Raw genomic sequence first — 21,434 nt, 5'->3', positions numbered from 1 at the left:
ATTTTCATACATTGAAAAATAAATGGTAAAAATGAAAACATATCCATATGATAACTTCATCTTATGTTTATTATATCAATAATGATAGTGGTGACAAAAATTAGACAATATCCTATAGAAAAAATACAATAAAAAAAGCATAAGTAAAGCACAAGTAATGAAATGTAACTTTACTAAATTTCGATACTTTTTCTTTGTGGCAGGACTTGCGGTTACTGGCTCATTCATTTCTTTTCGACAACATGTCATTAATTTAACCATGCTATCATTCCAATTCAGTGTTGCTAAATTAAAAGGAAATTCTTTTAAATCGGTTGTATTCATCCGTGTTAGACATTCTTTAAATTTATTTGTTTTTATAATGTGATTAGCTTTGAAGATTTGTATAATTGGGAAATAACATTTCTTCAGCTTGTGAATTGTTTTCATAATTCTACGCAAAATAAATATGAAATATTTAGATATTATAATAAATTTTAATGTTACGTTTTTATTTAAATAAGAATCATAAAAAAAACTTACGGTGGTTGTTCCTTTTCACTAATTAATAAGATTAAATCAATCAATATACCAGGAATAATATTCAATATTATATTAAGTATCGAAAAAAGACAAATATTTTGAATATATATTAAATACGGTTTCCAAATTACATTATCTGATGGATTTTTTTCTATTTCTTTAAATATCATTTCTGACGCCGAGCCTACTGTTATGGGATTCCAATCAGAAGATCCATAATTATATACTTGTTGTGGTTCATCTTTTTTCCTAAAAACAAAGAAAAAAAAAACAATAAAAATACTAATTTTATTTGTATACAATTTTCTTTTTTTTTAATAACAATGGATAATAAATATAATATTATTTTATTAGATAATATATTTTATTAGATCATATCATTATCATAAAGTATATAATAAAAAAATACCTATAAACAACGAAATCCCAAATCATTGCCAAAAGACTATTAGCTGTCATATCAATTGGAATTAGATCCATAGTATCAGTTTTCTTTAGATTGATTACATGTATGTAACCTAGACTTATTGCCTTCGCTAACAATAGTACATCATTTTTATTCTTTAATGGAATTAACTTTTCATTTGTACATGCAACTGTTAAAATAAATAATATAACGCGATATGTTTTTATTATTATTATTTCATATAAGAATGACAACATTTTAAAATTTTTATCTTTAAAACATATAATAATAAAACAAAATTTAAAACAATAACTATAGATGCTATAGATGTAATGTGTAAATCAAAAATAGACGAAAATTTTTTCCATTTTAAAATTATAGCTTAATTCGATTATTCTGCATATAGTTTATATAAAATATATTTTAGCTTTTTCTAGGATTAAATTAAAAATATATTAAAATATAATTATCATACCCATGGAAGGCCTGAAGACAACACAAGGAAGCGATTTTTTTTTGCCAAAATTGTAAACTAAATCTTCAGCATAAGCTTTGCTAAAGGCATACAAATTTACCGAGTCTGCTATGATATCGCGTAGTGCTTCATTGGTAATTCCAGATTCATTCTCTTCATCGACCCGTATCACATCTTCGATTAGCTTTATATTGCCCACAACAGGATAAAATTTTTCTTCGATGATTTGTTTATAAGAATGAGAAAATGTAGTTGAAACATATACGAATGCCTCTAAATGCGAACATTCCGTAGCTAATTCAAGAAGTGTTTGCGTTGCAATTACGTTTGAACGTAATATATAGGATACTTTTTTTGATTGTACGACCGATCCATTATAAATTATTATATTCACATTTTCCACCAAACATCGACGATCTTCTGATGATAGATCTAAATCGGCTTTGCTTAAGTCACCATAAATTGGTACGACTTTTTCTATAAAATTCGGATTCGATTCGCGTAACGTATTAAATATCTGAAAATTATAAGTGGGATTTTAATTTGTAAGAAATTATATGTCGTATTTTTAAATTTTGCAAGTTAATTTCCGCTTAATGCATTAATTAGAAATTATTGTCATCAAAAAAAATCACATTTGACCTATGATGCATAATGTATGTTAAATAATATTCAAATGATTACCGTAAATTCATTTTAAAATTTTTCATACATTTGAATCTCTTTTACATTATTAATTTTTTTTTTTTATCAAAAATAAATCAAAGCAATAAAGTATTTTAAGTATTTATTTTAATTACAGTTATTTTTATATTAAAATGAAAGAAAGTTAACTAAATTAAATTTGTGTTTTTATATTTATAAACATATAGATATGAATAAGTATTTTTAATCGAATTTAAACAAAATTTTATAAATTTCAATAATTTTTCATTTTATCTCATTTTCTCTGCTTTATTTCATTTTTAATTTAATATCAGTTTTTAATTATCTCAAATATATCAATAATCATAATTCTATTCATTTTCTTTTTATATTATTATCGTATTTGTTCTATTACTTACCTCATTTTGAAAATATTTTTTCAATTGTTCTTTTATCAATACATCATTTTTTACATTAATCATAACATAAATTTTGCTAATTTCAGTGCACGTAATTAGAATTTTTTCTAAAATGCTACTTCCAAGAAGACTAGTATATTCTGTAAAAAATATATGTTTTCCACTATAGAATTTTTGTATTTGACTATCACTAGTGTTTTTTAAATTCTCTTTATTATTAGGTTGCACAATTTTTATTTTATCCATTTTTAAGTTTTTTTGATAATATTGTTTTCAGATGATAAATTGTTTTAAGATTTATAAATAATTTGATTTCATTGAATTTTTTTAATTTACAGTTATAATATAGTTTAAACACTTTAAGACGGAAAAGTATATTATTCCTTCATACTTTTATTACAAAAATAAGCGATACTATAATGTCCAAATCTTATATACAATGTTATTTACAATTCTAATGATCTATAATGTTAATAAGAACAGACATTTAGGTTAAAATTATTAAGATTTATTGCATTTAAATTAGAATATCATAAATAAAACATTTTTAATACGTAGTAATGCATTTCAATTACTTTTCTGAGAACAATGAAACAATTCAATTTAATAAAATGACGCAAATATTTTGACATCAATATAAAATAATAATTTTATTATAATGTTTTACATTTAAAACATTTATTAATATAATAAAAACAGATTTTCTTTTTTAATAATATGATCATTAAATTTGTGTTATTATATAATATGAATTTTCAATAAATATTTTATAAATAAATTTAATCAAATAGAATATTTAATTAAATTAATAGAAGAATTATATTTTTTATTGAATTTTCATAAAAACACTTTATATAGAGTATTAATATATTCATGGAATATTTTTGGGACCTTTTTATAAAAATCAAATAACAATAAAATAAATATAAAAATTGATATGCACAAATTAAATTTCTTTACTAAGTTATGATTAATTGAAGTTTATATTAGATGAAATGAGAGCTTTATTTCTGTTATACTGCAATCTCATTCTGTTTTCATCTTGTTTCGTGATTAATGCAAACTTAAATTATTTATTATTTAATAAATCTCAATTAACATTTTTATATCAATTTTGTGTTTGTTATCAAAAATTGATCCTCTAAAAATGTGTTACTAATATATTAACATTCTGTATATGAAAAAATATAAATTAAATCGTTTAAAAAAGAATAATATTCTTTACATGAATTATTGATTTGAAATGAAAATAGTTTTTATTTTTAATTTTAAATTTTTCTGTATAAATTAGAATTAAGAAGAAAAAATATAGAAAATATTACTTAAATAAAGATTCATTATTATATTATTATTATATTTTTAAATATATTAGTAATTTGTAAAAATATTTTCTTGATATGTTAATTTTTTCAATCTAATTTAATCTAGAAAATTTTATTAATTATAATATACTTTGTATTGATTCGTTGAAACTATAAATTGATTATATCAATAATGTTTATTAAAATAATTATTAATAAAAAGATTATTAAGAAAATAAAATAATTATTAATAAAAATTTTTTTTTTATTAGAAATTAATAATCATACTATTTATTAATGAGAAACTATGATATGCTATTTCTTTATATTATCTATAATGATAATGAATTATATTAAATTTTTAAATGTGAGATTTATATATAAAAACTAAAATTAAATAATTCATAAAGAAATAAAATATATATTTAATTTTTGTTAAATAATTACAAAAATAAAATATTATTAATAATTTGGCTGTGTACTGCAATATGTTATAATGTATACATTTATTATACAATTGTATTATAGATATATTTACTTTCCTTAGCATATAATATTTATTTTTTTTTATATACAAAAGTCATTCAAATTCAGAACATGCTATATGCTCTACATAAGGTTCTATTTCTTGTTGTATTTCTATATATTCCTGAATTATTGGATTATTTTGTTCATGCAAAGAAATATGTTTCAGAATATCTTTTTTCCTTGCGAAAACTTCGTCACATTGTTCACAACATAATGATTTAGCATTATGAGTTTTAGTGTGCTTGATCATATCATTTTTTTGCGAAAATGTTCTACCACATATTATGCATGCAAATGGTTTCTCTCCTGTGTGAATTCTTTCGTGCACATTTAATGTTCCTTTGCGTGTGAAACTCTTATTACAATATGTACATTTGAAAGGTTTAATATCAGAATGAATTTTTATGTGTTGATTAAGATTACTTGAACATTTATATTCCATTTTACATATTTTGCAAACGTAAGGACGTTCTCCAGTATGTATTCTTTCATGTATAAGACGTGCTTCTTTGGAAATAAACGATTCTTCACAGTATTGACATGTATAGATCTTATTTGAAGAATGAATAGATTTTTTATGATATATTAAAGAATTTTTGTTAGCTAATTTTTTTCCACAAATATTACAATCAATGCTTGTTCTTTCTTCTTTGTGTATACGTTCATGACTTAATAATACAGCTTGCGTTGAAAATATTTGATTACAATTTTTACATTGCCATATAGTTTTGCCATTATATTTTTTTTTCATATTGTCTATAATATCTTGTTCTGTATGTATTTTTCTATGTGATTTCAATTCACTCATTGATTTACATCTATGCATACATATCTAGAAATAATATATTTATAATTCTGATTATTATTAAGTTGTTTCTGACAATGATATACTTACACTACATGAATATGTACTACCCCCATTACTATGACGTTTTATATGTGTATTCATATTTCCTTTACGATTGAAAGCTGCACCACATATTGGACAAATATGTTTATTTGATCCGTGTGATAATCTATGTTGTCTTAGTTGTATTCTTTTATAAAATGCTTTACCACATTTTTCACAAGAATAAGGTTTATTTTCATTATGTTGATTCATATGTTCTCCCAAATGAAATCTGAATTATTAATTTAATAAAAAACATAAAAATTATGAATTTATGCTATTTAAATATATACATAATATATTACATAATATTTAGAAACTATAAAATGCTACCTAGATCTATATGCTTTCCCACAAATATCACAAACATGTCGTTTCTTTCTTGAATCATCTAAATGAATTCTTTTATGACCTCTTAAATTGTTAGAATGTTTAAAACTTTTTCCACATAAATCACATAAATAGGGTTTATCTATTCTATGAGTAGCTTCATGTATATCTAAACTAGACCACTTTTCAAAACTTCTGTCACATATGATACATTTAAATAAAAGTTGACCTTGATGACATTCCATAATATGATTTAATAATTCCTTTTTAGTATTACAAATTAAATTACAATGACCACATTTTTTATTAGTTTCCATTGGTGGAATACTTTTGATATTACAAGAATCATTATAGTTATTGTATGATTCTTTGTTTTCTTTACTAGGATTTTGATAATTCTTTGAAAGAATTTTACAATATGATACTTTATGTTCAATAAAGTCTTTTTCAGTTTCAAAATGTTCTTGGCAAATATTACAAGTCTTTATAAATTGAAAATCCATTAGATTTATATTACAGGATTCTTTATCGTTCATATTATTATTAGTTCCTTTATCCTTTTGTACCATTGTTTTCTCTTTATCACATAATATTTTGTGATTTTCAAATATTTCTTGTGTTTTAAATGTATTCTTGCAAAAAAAGCATTGAATTTCATTGTTTAATATTTCATTATTTAGATAATTTTTTGTTGTAATTGTATATTCATTTTCTCTATTTTTTTCATTATGTGATTCAAATTTATGTAATTCATATTGCACTTCTTTCCTGATATTATTTACAAAATTATTTTTATGTATATTAATATTTTCCAATTGAGTAAACTTAGTTGAGATTTTTTGATTGGTAATTTCACTAACTTTATTACAAGATAATTCTATAGGTGTAATTTCAGTCGCTTCATTAATACATATTTCTTCAGCTATTTCTAACGAACATTTTTTTGTTATTTCATCATATTTATGATCATAATTTAGCTGTAAAATAGAAATAATTAATATTAATATTATAATACATTTTAGTTAAATAATAAATTATTATTTACCTCTGTATTCATATTCAAAAGTTTTTTCAATTTCATATCTGTTTTTAGGGATGTTATAACTAATGAATGTGCAACTTCTAGTTTATTGTAACAATTCATGCATAATTTTTGTGGCATTAAATCCTCTAAATTAACTGTGATTGGTAAATGTAAATTAATCTTTTCTTTTAATTTTAAATCTATTCCTTTCAGTGAAAATATTTCGATGCCATCCAAAGATGGTTCCTCACATATTCTACATAAATTTGAAAATTTAATACTAATATTATGATATTGATCCATTTCAGCATCCATATCACAATATGATAATACAATATTATTAGCTATTTCATTTCTCTCAAAGACATTTCTTGAATCTTTTTCAGCAACATTATGTGATTCAAATAATGTTGGAATAGCATTTTCATTTAATATTATAGGATCTGTTTTATTTATATAAAAATGATCCTCTATATGATGAGAACATATATAATAATTTAAATGTAATTCTTCGTTAGATTTTATTAAAAGGTCTGTTCTATTACAATGATGTGCCCATATTTTTGAACTGTAAGAAAATAATATATAATTTATACAAAAATGTAATATTTTAGTTATAAAGTAGAAATATTACTTTTAAATAATATTTATTTTATAAATAAATGACTTACATATCACTGTTTGGAAAATTAATGAATTTGATATTTGTCGCATCTTTATTACTTGAAGAATATTTACAATTTTTGGCAGCGCAAACTATTTTCATATTTAATATTTTTATTTATTTTTTTTATTAATTTCTATGTTATATCTCTTTCGCATGAATAATTAATAAATATAGACGAAGATCAAATAATAAGAAAACGACAGAGATAGGCTAAAAATTGCGGAATTAACACCATCTCTAAAATATTGCAAATGAAACTAATATAGACAAGGAAAGTAAATAGTAGGAAAAAAATAGAGTTAAAAGTAAGAATTAATCATTAGCATCATCTTTTGAGTACAAAAAACATCTTTTCAAAAATACAACAAAATAGAATAAGAATTAAAGATTAGCACCATCTCTTAAATGTTTTTAAAAACATAATTTTTTAATATTTTTAATCTTTTAAAGATGGCGTTAAAAATCAATTCTTATTCTATCTCTATCATTTGTTCTCCTATTATTTGTTTTCTTTGTCTACATTAGTTTCATTTGCGGCATTCTGAAGATGGCGTTAATTCTCATATTTTATGCCATATTTTATTTCTGTTTTAAAAAATTTTAAGTTCTGATATTATTTATGTTTTTGTAGATAAATGTATAAAGATTACATGCATGTCAAATTATTTTTTAATAGAAATTTTAGTAGAATTTTTTTATTTTTTGATACATTGATAAATGTAATACATTATTTTCTATAAAGATTATTAAATCATTTATAATAAGAAACTATTATGAAATATCTAAAAGATAAAAAATATTTAATTCCAATATTTCTTAAACTAATAATTTTTCAATTTTTATAATTTAATATTTTTTTATATAAAGAATATGAATCAAATCTACAATAAACTTAAAGATTGAACTCTTCCCTTTATGATAATCTTCCAAAATAATCTTGCTATGTGATTTTTTTCGTAAAATTATCAATATATTAATGAATATATTTATATAATGTGTCAACAATTATTAATATTAATAGAAAAAAACTTTCAAAAAACATGCATTGAGAAAAAACAATGTTTATATTAGTATAAAAATTTTAAAAAGTATGTATAACAAATATAAAAAATAAATAAAGATATTATCAATAACAATCAATTAATTATAATAATTAACAAAATTATTAAATAGAAAAAGATAATGCTTTTGTACTTTTATAGATGCATTTGTTGAGTCAAATTTTAATTAATATTATTTTCAATAAAATTATAAACATAATAGTCTTATTAAAAATTTGAATATTTTATTTGCAACAATCTAATATTTTATTCTTTTCATTTTAAATATACATATAATTTACGTTTTAAATAAAACATTAAAATATAAATTTTATATTTGTAATTTTACTTTCTTTGGATAATATTTTAATATAAAAAATTATAATTATAGATATTATTCTGTATATTGAAATTTATAATAGAATTTAAAAATTTTAAAATCTTCATATAAAATGAAATGATCTTTGAGTTATAATATAAAATTATATGTTAAATTAAAATTGGTTTGTTTAAAATAATTATTAAAAAAAAATAATAAATAAATAAAATTATGAAATACAAAAATTTGTTTAATCACTGAATATTTGATAAATAAACTAAGACTAAATAAGATGAAATTATGATTAAAACCTAATTATTGATATATTCATATTTATACGAATTACAAAATTGTTAATATAATATCATATTTTCTTGCTTGAAATTTATGATATATATTAGATAAATAATTATTTATAATCATAACTAATATTTATTTAAAAATTTAGACAAATTATTTTTTTATCATTCCAATAACAAATGATAATATACGAAGCTTAGGAATAGTAAAATATATCTGAAAAATAAAATTTTTTTGTTGATTGATTAAATAATGTTCACAAATATAATTGAATTAAAAGAATTTTATCACTTTATAGTTGATCATTGTTAATTATATCATGTGCAAAATCGTTTATTTTCTAATTATACGTACAATAATCTGTGGTATAACTTTTTTCATATATATATATATGTTTATATACAATATTTTATTTTCGATCTTAAGAACTCAGGCGCAAATACATAAAAATAACAAAGACTCTTTCATATTTGTTTACATAGTTACTTCATTATCAGTAACAATATTACATATAACATAGCAAGAATAGTTGCCAATTAGTTTTTATTCTATTTTTATATATCATATGATAACCATGATAAGTTTTTCAATTTGATCGTTTTATCTTGATCGCTTTTTTTCTAACTAATCACTTCACTTTTTTTTCACTTCTCCAAAAAAAGAATCAATTGACGAGTCGAGTGTACGGAGATAAAAAATTTTGTTCAAATGTCGTACTATCAATGTCAGAAATATTTAAGATTTGAAATCTAAGAGGAACTGAGTTATCTCTTTTGTTATAGAAATGTTTACATTGCGACCATTAGGCACATATATATTCTTGCTATCAGAGGAACTATTATATTATATTTTCTTAATATTTCTTAATATTTTTATGTTTTTATTGTTTATTTTATTATTTATTTAATGCCGTAAACGCTCAACTCGTCGATTCAAAGTAGCAAAAATGTATTATAATATTGATGGATTATAATTGGATGGCAAGTAAAAAACAACGCATAGCGTGTTTTTTTTTTCTTTTGTTTCATATTTTATATTCCTAAGTTCTACAAATGTCCGCCCATATTTATTGAATTATCATTTCTCATTAAAATACTAGAAATTGATATGAAAAAGAGGAATTTTCTATCTATGGAATCTATTCCATTTGATAGATCCTTCTTTAGTATCTCTGAGAAATTTTAGCGCTTTTTTTCGATCGTAAGCGTACATAAAACGAACTATGTAACAAAGTACAATATATGTATATATATATATATATATATATATATATATATATATATATATATTGTATATACATTTGATATTTTAAAAAAGAAAAGAAAAGATATACACATATTGCATCAAAATAATGAATAAATATTATTTTAAAATATTTGTCCAATTTTTTATAATATTATATGTATTCAAAATTGTTTGATTTATTCGATAGACGTTTAATATACGCTTATAATATTTTCTTATAAAACTTGTTAAAAAAACAAGTATGAAATGATTATGAAAAAATAATGATAAATTGTGTTTATATAACAACGCTTTTGTACCCTTTGAGATATGAAAGAAAATAGCATATTTATGTTTATGCTGTTTATATTACAAATATTAAGCGATCATGAATTTATTTATGTAAAAAAAAAAATTAAAACATTTTGCTATATCGAAAAATGCGATTAGAATAGATATATTAATAAATATAGATTATACATTTTTATGCAATGATGATAACTGAAACAATAAAATTTAATTGATACATGAGACACTAAACATTTCAAGTTGGACTAAATATTATATTTATTTATAAGTATTAAAAATCTCTTCAAGGAATACTAATCACACTTAGATATAGCAATAACGCTAAACATTGAACGTATTATTCCTTCATTTGTTAGGAATTTGTAAGTCCATTTATTATAATAACATAGAAAAGTTATGTTGGAAGATTTGCTAAGTACAAAATGAAACGTTGTCTAAAAAATCTTTATAATCGACGAAGGGGAATTTTGTTTGAGGGACATTTCCTAGAAAAATTTGTTTTGTAATAGACTTTCATTGAATACTATCTTTTGCCACATTGACATCTCTGTAAATGATATCTTACATAATTATATAATCTGCCTATATAGCATAATAAAAAGTATCATTGTATTATGATAATCTTAATATAAATGTAAATTCAACAAAAACATTATTCCATTGATAAATTCCTTATTTTAAGGAGCCAAAAATCACAGGCAATGTAGTCTTTACATCGGTATCGTTTTACCGATAGGAATTTCTAGAAATGGCATTCTTATTGCCTATTATTATTATTATTATTTTTAATTAAGATGCTACCTATATCAGATACTATCATTTCTATTAATTAAACTATCTTCTTTGTCAACTGGAGGTGGGCCGGTACTTAAAGTGGTACTGGGACCAGCTGTTAAGTAACCAGCAGATACCGGCGTTCCAGCTATATATTATAATTTATATTTAAATATATTATGCATGTTGAAAATTAAATATAGAAATTAAAATAATAACTATGTGTATCTTACCAGTAAGATAACCAGAATTAGTTGCATTAGAAATGAATAAATCATGTCGCTGATCTTTGTATTCCGCCCAAACACTTGATTTTTCCAGTATTGCATTTACTTTTTCACCTAACAACAAACTTCTAGTCATTGCTTTTAAAGCTTTGACTATTTGAGCTTTAGCAGTTGCAGGATTTTCAATTACATCCAATCGTCCCTCTAATATATTTAACAGATAAGGTACCATTTCAGCATCTAATGCCTATTCAAAATGATTAAAATATTGGAAAAATATATCAAAATATTTTAATAATGGTAAATTAAATTTTTAATGTCAATAATAATATCTAAAATTTTATTTACCTGTTTTATAAGTCTATCTTCATTAGTTGAAAACAGTCTATTTAATGTTTCACATGCAATTGCTATCATATCTCGTCTAGATTGCATAGCATGTTTCAATGGACTTATACATTCTGTTTGACAAATAGACGATATACAAATCTAAAAAAATATAATATTTAATATTAGATATTAAATAATGTATCATGTAAAAAAAAAAAAAAAAAATTAATGAACTCACTTCACTTGCTGCTAATTGATGAAGTATTAATATTGCGGTTTTATATACGGATGGTTGATTATTTTGCATTGCCATTTGTCGACAAAGTCTTGGTATATGTCCTAATGATGGAACTTGATCTGCTAAACTTGGTTGTGCTTGAAGTAAACATACTACTGCTTGTGTTGTTAATTCCAACATATCTGACTATTGCAGAGAATGATTAAATTAATCAATATTTTTTCAAACATCATAGTTAACATTAGTTTTATTTTGTTTTTTTGTTCACTTACATCGGTTTTTTCTTTCGACATAAGTGTTAATGTAGTATCCATAAGTTCACTTAAAAATTCTTTAGGTTTTCTAAGAGCCCAGGCGGGACTGGATATAAATAATCTAAGATATACACCTCCAACTGCAGGTTCGTTTGTTGCGATATCAATATTACTTTGAGTATCAGGCAACTTTAATATTGCATTGGGATTTCGTCTTTGTAACATGTAATATCTAAAATAAATAGATCTAATTAAAGAAAAAAAAAAAGAAAAAAAGAAAAAAAGAAAAAAAGAAGAAGAAAATTATCATATATAGAAATATTTATATACTCGTCTTTTAATTCTCCAACTATCCTTGACACTCTAGCTTTAGCGTTATCATCCCAAATTAATTCAGGATTTTCATGTTTTGTTTCAAACATATGTACACACTGTTTTGGAGCATCTCTAATAGCTTCACTAAATAATCTAGGCAAAAATTTAGACAAATCTAATTTTACTTTTGGTCCAGCTAATTTATCAGATGACATTTTGCCAAGTAGTTCTGCTGCTGCTTCACGTATTTGAGTATTACTTGAATTACAAAATAGATCAAGAACGTATACTACAGCTCCTAAAAATTCCATAATTTTCATTTTATGGAATTTTTATTAAAATTAACGTGAAATAAAGATATAATATAAGATCTTTAATAATTGAATGTTTTTACCTTTAGATAATGCATCTTTTACAATTTTTGTAGAACTCATTAGGGCATATAAAGTTTCTAATATAAGTAATTGATATTCTTTTAGAGTATTTAAAGCTAATAATAAATGTACTATAACTTCATTTGCCGCAATATCATCTACACATTCTTGATTCTTTGTAACATTACTAATAACTTCGAGTGCACTTTTTTGAATCAACTTGAAATTATTGCAACTTAAAAGTTCAAATAATAATTTGAAATGTCCTATACATTGTAATTCAATTCCTGGATTATTTTTAATTACATTTCTTAATGCTTCTAAAGACATAACAATATGTTCCAATTTCTCTTGATCTTTCTTAGCTAATGCTATGTTATTCATCGATACTAAATAATTTGATGATTCAGATAAAAAATCAAGTAAATTAATTGTAAAACTCTTGGGATTCTGCAAAAAATTTATTTAATTTTTAAATTACTAATTTAATTTTGTATAAAAAAATATTATGCAACATTAAATTACCTCTATAGGAAAGTTGGGTTGTTCATTATATACTTTTACAAATATTTCTCCAATAATAAGTTCACCAGCATGGACGCTATATTTAAAATCACTAAAATCATGTTCAAAATTATCATTGCCGTTTAATCTTTCTTGTCGTTTATTTTCCAAGTATTCATTCAATTCTGCTCTTGTTCCATTATCCCAAATTAAATATGGATTTAAACAATTTGAATTCAGAATTTTTAATATTTCTTCTGGTTTATCATTTGCGAGTTGACGAGCTAAATAAGGCGTTAATAAAATTTCTAATGCAGCAACAGTGACAGGATTAACAGGTGTTTCATTTTCTCCTATCATGTAACCACCTAATCTGGCACACGCTCGAACTGCTAGTTTCGCCAAATTATTTGCTACTTCCTGACGATTTTCATCTTGATTTCGTTCAACACCACCTTCTTCTAACGTATAATCGTAATTAAACATAAATAATAATAAATGCCACAGTGCACCAGATTGTAGCAATTGCATTTGTAACACACTGTCTGAAGCAAGAGAAGAAACACATTCTGTGGCCACTGAACATAATTTTGTTAAATGCTGTAAGGAAATATTATATATTACAATATTATTATTTTAAATTGTTAGTAATTTTAAATAACTTTGGATTTTATGCATTCTTTATGATTGATAATTTTATTTAAAAAAATATTAAAAATGTAATAGAATATATTAATTAAATAAAATTATAAGTTGTGTATTTCACTAACCTTGAAATGTAATATTCTACAGAGATCTTTAACTAATTGTGGTAATTCAATAATTCTGTCTTTGCAACCTCTAAATGATCCAGCAACCGAGAAACATCTAGTGATATGCATGCATACTTGCACTGCTATATCATTAGACTTACTCGATTTATTTAGAACAGAAACGCATCGTGTATAAGCTTCTAATAAAACATCTAATCCTCCTTCTCTACGAAGCTCTTCCGCATTCAATGCAGAACAATGTACTGTATGATATGCAAGTTCGCTAGCAGCAGCCAATAGTGGTGCAGACTTCGAAAATAATTGTTCATCGTCTGTTTCTAATTTGATTGTTTTGATTAATTGCGGATAACCAGCATACTTATATGGTCTAAGTTCATCGGAATATCTATGGAAAAGAATGCTCTGTGTTCTTAAAATAAGCACTATGTTATCAGGATTTGGACCATCAGTTGACCAACAACTTCGACTACATAAAAATTCATATGCCTGATTAACAGCCTCGAATTTATCCTATGAACAAAAATATTTCTATGAAAAATTTAATATATTAGTATTTTATAAGATTTAAATTCAACTTACTCGGCCTTGTGGATTTTTATCAGGATGATACATTTGTGCAAGTTTATAATATGACTTTCTGACTTCAGCTTCATTATGTTGTTTTCCACTATTTAATTGAAGGACTTTATAAGCTTCATCTACTGTCATCAATGGCGGTTTTTTTTCTACTTCTTTTTTCCATGCATCTAATACATCTTTTAATAAACGTACCTAAATATTACATATTACTATATTAAATGTACTAAGATGAAAATTGATGAAAATTATTTCATAATTATTTTTTGTAACTTACAGGTTCAGGAATAGGCCATTGTGGAAATCTTACAGTATCACAAAGATGTCTCAGATAGAATATTTGACAGAATAATTCCTTCTCTAATTGTGGATATCTTATAGCGGGTATAGCGATGTATTGATATCTAGCCATAGTATGGCTTCTTAATTTCGGTGAAAAATCTGCAATATGAGTCGCTATTTTTTCTATAAGCATTCTTCTCATTTCCGCATTCCATATTGCTTCTGGTGTATCATAATCACCAAGAAATATTTGCGCAAACTTTTCCGCACCATGATTTTCCAAATAGCTAACCATTGCATCTGGTAAAAGTTGTCCAAGAATACTTCGTTGCATGATGTCTGATGATGCATTCTATGATATTATGTTAAATGTTATATATAATAAAATGTTATATGACATATGATTTGTTTATAATGAACAAAAATAAAAACTTTACTTACATCATCATTTCTAAAAGCTTGTTTTGTGTGAGTCAATTGCAAAAATCTCGCTATCGGTAAAACGTTTGAACCAGTGTACATTAATATGAAGTAGAAGACTCCAGTAAGATAAATTTTTGAGACATCTGCGTTATCTCGCATTATTTCACATAACAAAGTAGCTACTTTCTCAACTAAAACCGGGTCAAACGTTAATAAAAGTTGAACAATATGAGGTAGGCACTGAAGATCAGATAATAACCGTTTCATACGCGGTAGAGGCCTGATTACCGCGTCATCGACATCTCTACTTGGAAAATATTCGCACATTTTGATTAAAATATTTAGAATCAATGTTGCTAATTCACTTTCATTTATTACTGGTGTTCCTTTTGCAACTAATGTCCATTTTAATTGTGGTACTTGTGAAATCATACGCCATCCATCTAATCCTTGTGCCCAAACTTTTGTTTTATATATAATTTGATTTGTTAAATATAATTCTTTTAATTCTTTTAAACTTATAGGACCTTTACGCTGATCTCCATCGTTATAATACCATTCTTTTTCCATAATTTGTTGTTGTTGTGGTCCTGCTTCTATTACATTAGTTTGTGTAGGTACAACTGCTCTAGATGTATGTAAATGAGCCAAAGTTAAAAGATCCACTAATGTGCGTACTCCATTTTGATCCATTATATCTTTTACATTTCTTCTGTGTAATATAAGTTTATTTATGAACATGACTAATCTATCACGTTCCATTCTATCTGTACAACGTTCCAGCATTCCTACTATATATTTTGTATCTGAAAATGGACCAATATCTTCATAGTATCGCTCATATACTATAGTCATTGCTTGCAAGCAAAGGCACTTCATTTCAACTTTTGTTGTTAGTATGAATCTATGGTATAAATCGTTAAAAAATTCATACCTATGATAAAAATAATAATTTATTATTATATTTATTTATTTACTTATTTAATATGTATAACATATATGTATAAAAAATTTTAAATAAATATAAATATAAATAATAATTTAATCCTTTTTTTCTGAACTGCAAATAAAAATAATTAAAATCTTAAAATTGTATTGTACATACGATTTTCTTATTGGACTGTCGGGGCTGTCTTTTTCCAACAAAAGTCTCAAGTAATAATCACCGATTTTCACTTCATCTGACAGGCACTGGTACTGTACTTCAAATTCTCTATGATTCCAAGCAATTAGAGTTCCTCCTGCCAAATCTTTATCAGAACTGAATGCGCGTATTTCATTCTCAAGTGCAGTTCTTAATTCTTCGCGTGTTTTATGATTCCAAATTAAGTTTGGCAGTGAATGATCTTGATTGAATTTATAATAAAACAAATTCCAATTTGCTTCCGATTTAATTCTTTCTCTACGTTTTCTTAATACTATCGGACGTTCTTTGATTTTCTCTTTGCGTTCGATTCCAATCCTAGCACCCCAATGTTGAAGAGCATGTTCTACATGTTTTTCAACTACACGCATTTGCCGTTCGATCGCAATCCATTGCGGACTTTTTTTATTTTTCGATGCATGATCTATAGCTATTTTTAAATTGTCGCGATTGTTTAATCGTTCTTTCTCAAGAAATGAATCTGGCACTTTTTCATCGGAGTCTAAGTAATTTAATAAACCAACAGGCTGTATAAATATACAATGAATACAAACTTAGATACTTTCATTTTTGTAATTAAATGAAAATGATATTATAAGCTCAATCAATAATACTAATTTACCATAATTCTTTTTAACAATCCCATAGCTGTAGGATGTCCTGTAACCCAAAGTCCTACAAGATGTCTACACAATTGTCTATGTGTTAGCAGTCTACCATCAGTACCAATAGTAAAAAGACTATTTAATAGATGTCTTGGTAATGCTCCTTCAGCAAGGGCAAGTTCTTGCATTTTTGCAGCAACTTCCGGTGCACCTTCTTCGATAATCGCTCTCATTATTAATCCAGCGCCTTTAACAATAGCTAATGATGGATGTTGGAATAGTTTAAAAAGTGATCTTCCTCTTGCAGCAACCATTTCTAGAAGATTATCGAAATGTTTGCCATCAGTTGTTTCACTATATGGCACACATAAAGCAAAAGTTAAAAGATCAAGCATGGCAGAAACTACCAGAGCACCTGTACCATGATTCTGAAATATTTATAAAAATAATGTTATCATTTTACATAGAAAAATAATTATTGTTAAGAAAAATCAAAATATTTTTTATTTTTACACTTACTATATGATTAACCCACATATCAAGTAAATTTTCCAAAAATTTATTACTACTAAGAAGACTACTTTTATTTAATTGCTCTTGTCTTAAATCACAATCATCATGCATTGGTTGCATGAGAGCACAAATGCAATCTATAGCAGCTTGTGTTACACCATAATCTTGTCTTTTCAAAGCTTTTACAACCTTATGTCCAATAGCTTCTCTAAATCCAAGAAGAGTTGTAAATGCAGTAAAACCAATTTTACTAGCTACCAATCTTCTTAAAGCATGAAATTGTGCTTCTATTTCACTATTTGTTTCTAAATCTTTATTAACCAATGCATTTAGAGCACCAAGAATAATTTTATCTTTATTTTCAGTAAAAAGACCCTGTAAGTAGTTATTCATCATATGGTAAATTCGAAGTTGTAATGTTGTTACAGTCCATTCAAGCGGTACAACATCCTGGACAAAAAAAATATCTGTTCAGCTTACTATACAATCTATTTGTTAATTTAATATTGTTAAATATAACTTATATTTAAATTTAATAACTCTTAGTTGTATCATGAAAATTTAATAATATGCAAAAAATAGATATAATAAAATAAAACAAGCAATAAAAATTATTAAAACTAATTTCTTTATATATATATTTATTGAATTTATTCCAGTTTGTATAGACAACTATAATTTATTATTTCTTCTCATTTAACTTAAATTTAATAGGCCATCACCGCTTTAATGCACTGCATCATGCTTATTTTATAACATTTATTTAATAATATGACACATACAGAAATTTAATATTACATATAGGATATTAATATATTTGTATACTTTTGTGAGATTCTAGAGTTTAAAACAAGCACAAAAATTTTTATAAAAACTTCGGTTGAAATTGTATTTATTAAGGTATTTATTTAGTATGATTGAAATTTATATTAATATTAGATAAAATAAGATAAGAGATAAAGTGAAATACTTTTATTTTCATCGTATCGTACTACCGTTAGACTACTGTCTTTGCGTAATTTTATCTAATATTATAACTTATAACTTAATAAATAAAATTCCAACCGAAATTTTTGTATTTGTTTTGGCCTCTAGATCCTTTAAAGATGTTAAATATATCAACACCTGTATATATAATATTAAATATATCAAATATGTCTTACATCTTGTGTAATAGAGTAATTAAGACCACTGTAAGGAATGTTGGCATTAAATCTTTCCAAAATTTCAGCAAAACTACGTCCATTTGGTGGTTGCTGAAGAAACTTAACATGAGTTGTTTCAACTTCTTCATCAACAGGTAAATTAAGAGGTCCAAGTCTTTTCCCTCTAGGTATTGCATACATTCTGACATGAACATCTCTATTACCAGATGCTCTAACTCCATCCAATAAAGAAGCTAATAAAGAATCTCTATCTGTTGCAGTATAACTGCGCATTTGACCATTAAGATATTGAATAGTAAACAATTGTGGATTTTCATTATCACGAATCAATGCGAAAATATCTGATAAAGGTCTAAGAGTACAAATATTGTATGTCTGAGGATCTCTTTCTAATAAACAAGTATCAGAGAGACAAAGAGTTCTTCTTTGAGGATCTATATGTCTAGGTGAATATTTGTGAACAGTAAATTCTGATACACTTGTTATATGTTCATCACCACTAAATTTACCCAATCTCTGAGCAATAAAATCATCTAATTTGATTGGTTCTTTCAAAACTTTTATGCTGATACCTAAGTTGTTCATAGCTGATTCCAGCAGTTTTTTTTTAATTTCTTCCATGTGTTGAGAAGCAAAAAGATGTAAACGTCCAAATCCACCACAAACAATTACAAAGCCATTAGGATAATCTTTTATTGTAAGAATTCCTTCAAAATCTTTATAACAATAACTGGCTAATACCATATTGGTTGCTGGATCTAATTGATCAAGACTATATGGTGTCACTTCTAATACAACAGGCAATCTTGTGTCAGACCAATGATGTTTATAAGCTTGATATCTCTAGAGACAATAAAGATATTTTAATATATATATAATTTAATAAATATATAATATTAAACATATATAAATATTATATTATATATAATATTTATACATATATAAATATATATTTAAAATGTAATAATATATAAAATATAAAATAATAATTTATTTATTATATGAATATTTTTAATTTTATTTAGTTATTAATCTAAAGAATATTAAATATGTAATATATATAAAATTTGATAAAAACATTGAATTAATGGAAATTATATATGATAGCATAATATTATAAAAATAATATGTGTTAGTTATGCAGATAACTGGTAACAAATACTATTAATACATTATAGGCTATTGTATACTAACCATATGGCTAAGTTGATAAGAAATTTGATTAAACTTTAATAATGTTATTTCTTGAATATATTATATTAAAAAATATATAACTCACCAAAATTTCTTTCGGTTTTTCAGCAAATTGATTTCTATATTTGAGAGCTTCAGTTAATAAATGTGCTCTATATTCTGAACTAAATTTCATATTGTCAACTTTACGTTCTTTGCGCATTGTTATACTAAATTCATGCAAACCTAATTGATTTCTGTTTGTTGGTTGTACACTTATAAAATCTGAATATTCCCATTTGTTTGTGACTTCTAATGTAGTTGGATTATATGTTGTTATGCCCATAGATCCAATTGAGAAGATACGCTTATATCTAGATAAAAATAAAATAATTTTTTTAATGAATATTATTATTATATAACAATATTAATATTTATTTAAAATATATAAAAATATATAATAAAATTGAAATATTATATAGAAATGTTATATAATAAAATTATAAAAAAGATATATTAAAAATAATTATAAAAATTATTTAATTTCAATATATTCAATTATAACTAGTTAATAGTATTAGATATAATAACATATACAATATGTTAAAAATATATCATATTATTTTATTGATTTATAACATTCATAATATTAATATTCCACTATTAAATAATTAATAATTACATAAAAAAAGTGTAAATAATTTTGATTTAATTGTTTTTATATTATTATATCATAAATCATTTATATTAATCTATTGTTACATTTGAAATGCATATAAAATATGTACATATGTACAGAATTAGAATTCTTTTTTTCTATAATGAATTTATAATACATTAAATTGTATTTATATATTGTATTGTCAATTGTTCATTATTATTTATATGTATACGAAAACATTTGACAAAGCAACAGGAATTAAAAAACACGCACTTACTTTCCTTTCCATGAGTGTTTGGTGACCAGAAAACATGCCACATCCTGATTATCCTTTATCGGCATCATTGTAACATGTCCTGATAATGCAATGTGAGTATTATTTTAAATAATGTTTTAACAAAACACTGGTTATTGTTTATAAAAGATATATAGCGTAGGAGGGACATTCGCATACGAATTAAGAAGAAATCACACGAAAATCATTTTCAAAATGACAAACACAAAAAACACAAAATAGATTTGAATCGCGTATACAATATTTATGTGTTACGCGAAAACGAATAATATTTAGGCACTATTTGATCGTGTTTTAACCGACTAATGACATTTTCGACGGCTCCATTGGACTGGGAGCGGCCATGATGCTTAGGGGTGTTAACAAACAGCTGTTTCCAGATGGCAGAATGATCATAGTCATAGTGGAA

At 24.2% G+C, this 21,434-nt stretch overlaps 3 protein-coding genes across 5 annotated transcripts; all 3 read right to left on the bottom strand.

Moving 5' to 3' along the window:
* Positions 1-48: 48 nt before the first annotated feature.
* Positions 49-2,898, bottom strand: LOC100872711 (fatty acyl-CoA reductase 1). The gene is made up of 5 exons (XM_031915773.2): positions 2,468-2,898; positions 1,404-1,920; positions 932-1,118; positions 523-771; positions 49-433 (listed from the first exon to the last, which is right to left on the bottom strand). The coding sequence occupies exons 1-5, from the start codon at positions 2,711-2,713 to the stop codon at positions 76-78; spliced, it is 1,557 nt and encodes a 518-aa protein (XP_031771633.2). The 5' UTR covers positions 2,714-2,898; the 3' UTR covers positions 49-75.
* A 1,268-nt stretch (positions 2,899-4,166) lies between these two features.
* Positions 4,167-7,730, bottom strand: LOC100867509 (uncharacterized). Its single transcript, XM_012485167.3, has 5 exons — positions 7,211-7,730; positions 6,561-7,107; positions 5,519-6,492; positions 5,192-5,417; positions 4,167-5,128 (listed from the first exon to the last, which is right to left on the bottom strand). Exons 1-5 carry the CDS (start codon positions 7,303-7,305, stop codon positions 4,349-4,351), a joined length of 2,622 nt encoding a protein of 873 aa, XP_012340621.2. The 5' UTR covers positions 7,306-7,730; the 3' UTR covers positions 4,167-4,348.
* A 1,452-nt stretch (positions 7,731-9,182) lies between these two features.
* Positions 9,183-21,425, bottom strand: Rme-8 (receptor mediated endocytosis 8). Of its 3 annotated transcripts, none has more exons than XM_086915887.1 (18): positions 21,004-21,425; positions 20,176-20,443; positions 18,894-19,739; positions 17,737-18,180; positions 17,235-17,645; positions 16,574-17,139; positions 15,487-16,402; positions 15,041-15,397; positions 14,767-14,958; positions 14,185-14,697; positions 13,436-14,014; positions 12,931-13,360; positions 12,552-12,834; positions 12,240-12,453; positions 11,968-12,153; positions 11,748-11,888; positions 11,406-11,646; positions 9,183-11,320 (listed from the first exon to the last, which is right to left on the bottom strand). In XM_086915887.1, exons 1-18 carry the CDS (start codon positions 21,048-21,050, stop codon positions 11,205-11,207), a joined length of 6,750 nt encoding a protein of 2,249 aa, XP_086772013.1. In that variant the 5' UTR covers positions 21,051-21,425; the 3' UTR covers positions 9,183-11,204. The 3 variants fall into 3 exon arrangements, with proteins under 3 accessions (XP_086772013.1, XP_012340230.2, XP_003689816.2); XM_012484776.3 differs by having other exon boundaries at positions 21,008-21,425; XM_003689768.4 differs by having other exon boundaries at positions 17,737-18,105; positions 21,008-21,425.
* Positions 21,426-21,434: the final 9 nt, after the last annotated feature.

This window comes from Apis florea, unplaced genomic scaffold (assembly GCF_048593485.1).
Source record: "Apis florea isolate Af1SG1 unplaced genomic scaffold, ASM4859348v1 contig_3798_pilon, whole genome shotgun sequence".
NCBI lineage: Eukaryota > Metazoa > Arthropoda > Insecta > Hymenoptera > Apidae > Apis > Apis florea.
This window is presented reverse-complemented; position numbering and strand designations above follow the sequence as displayed.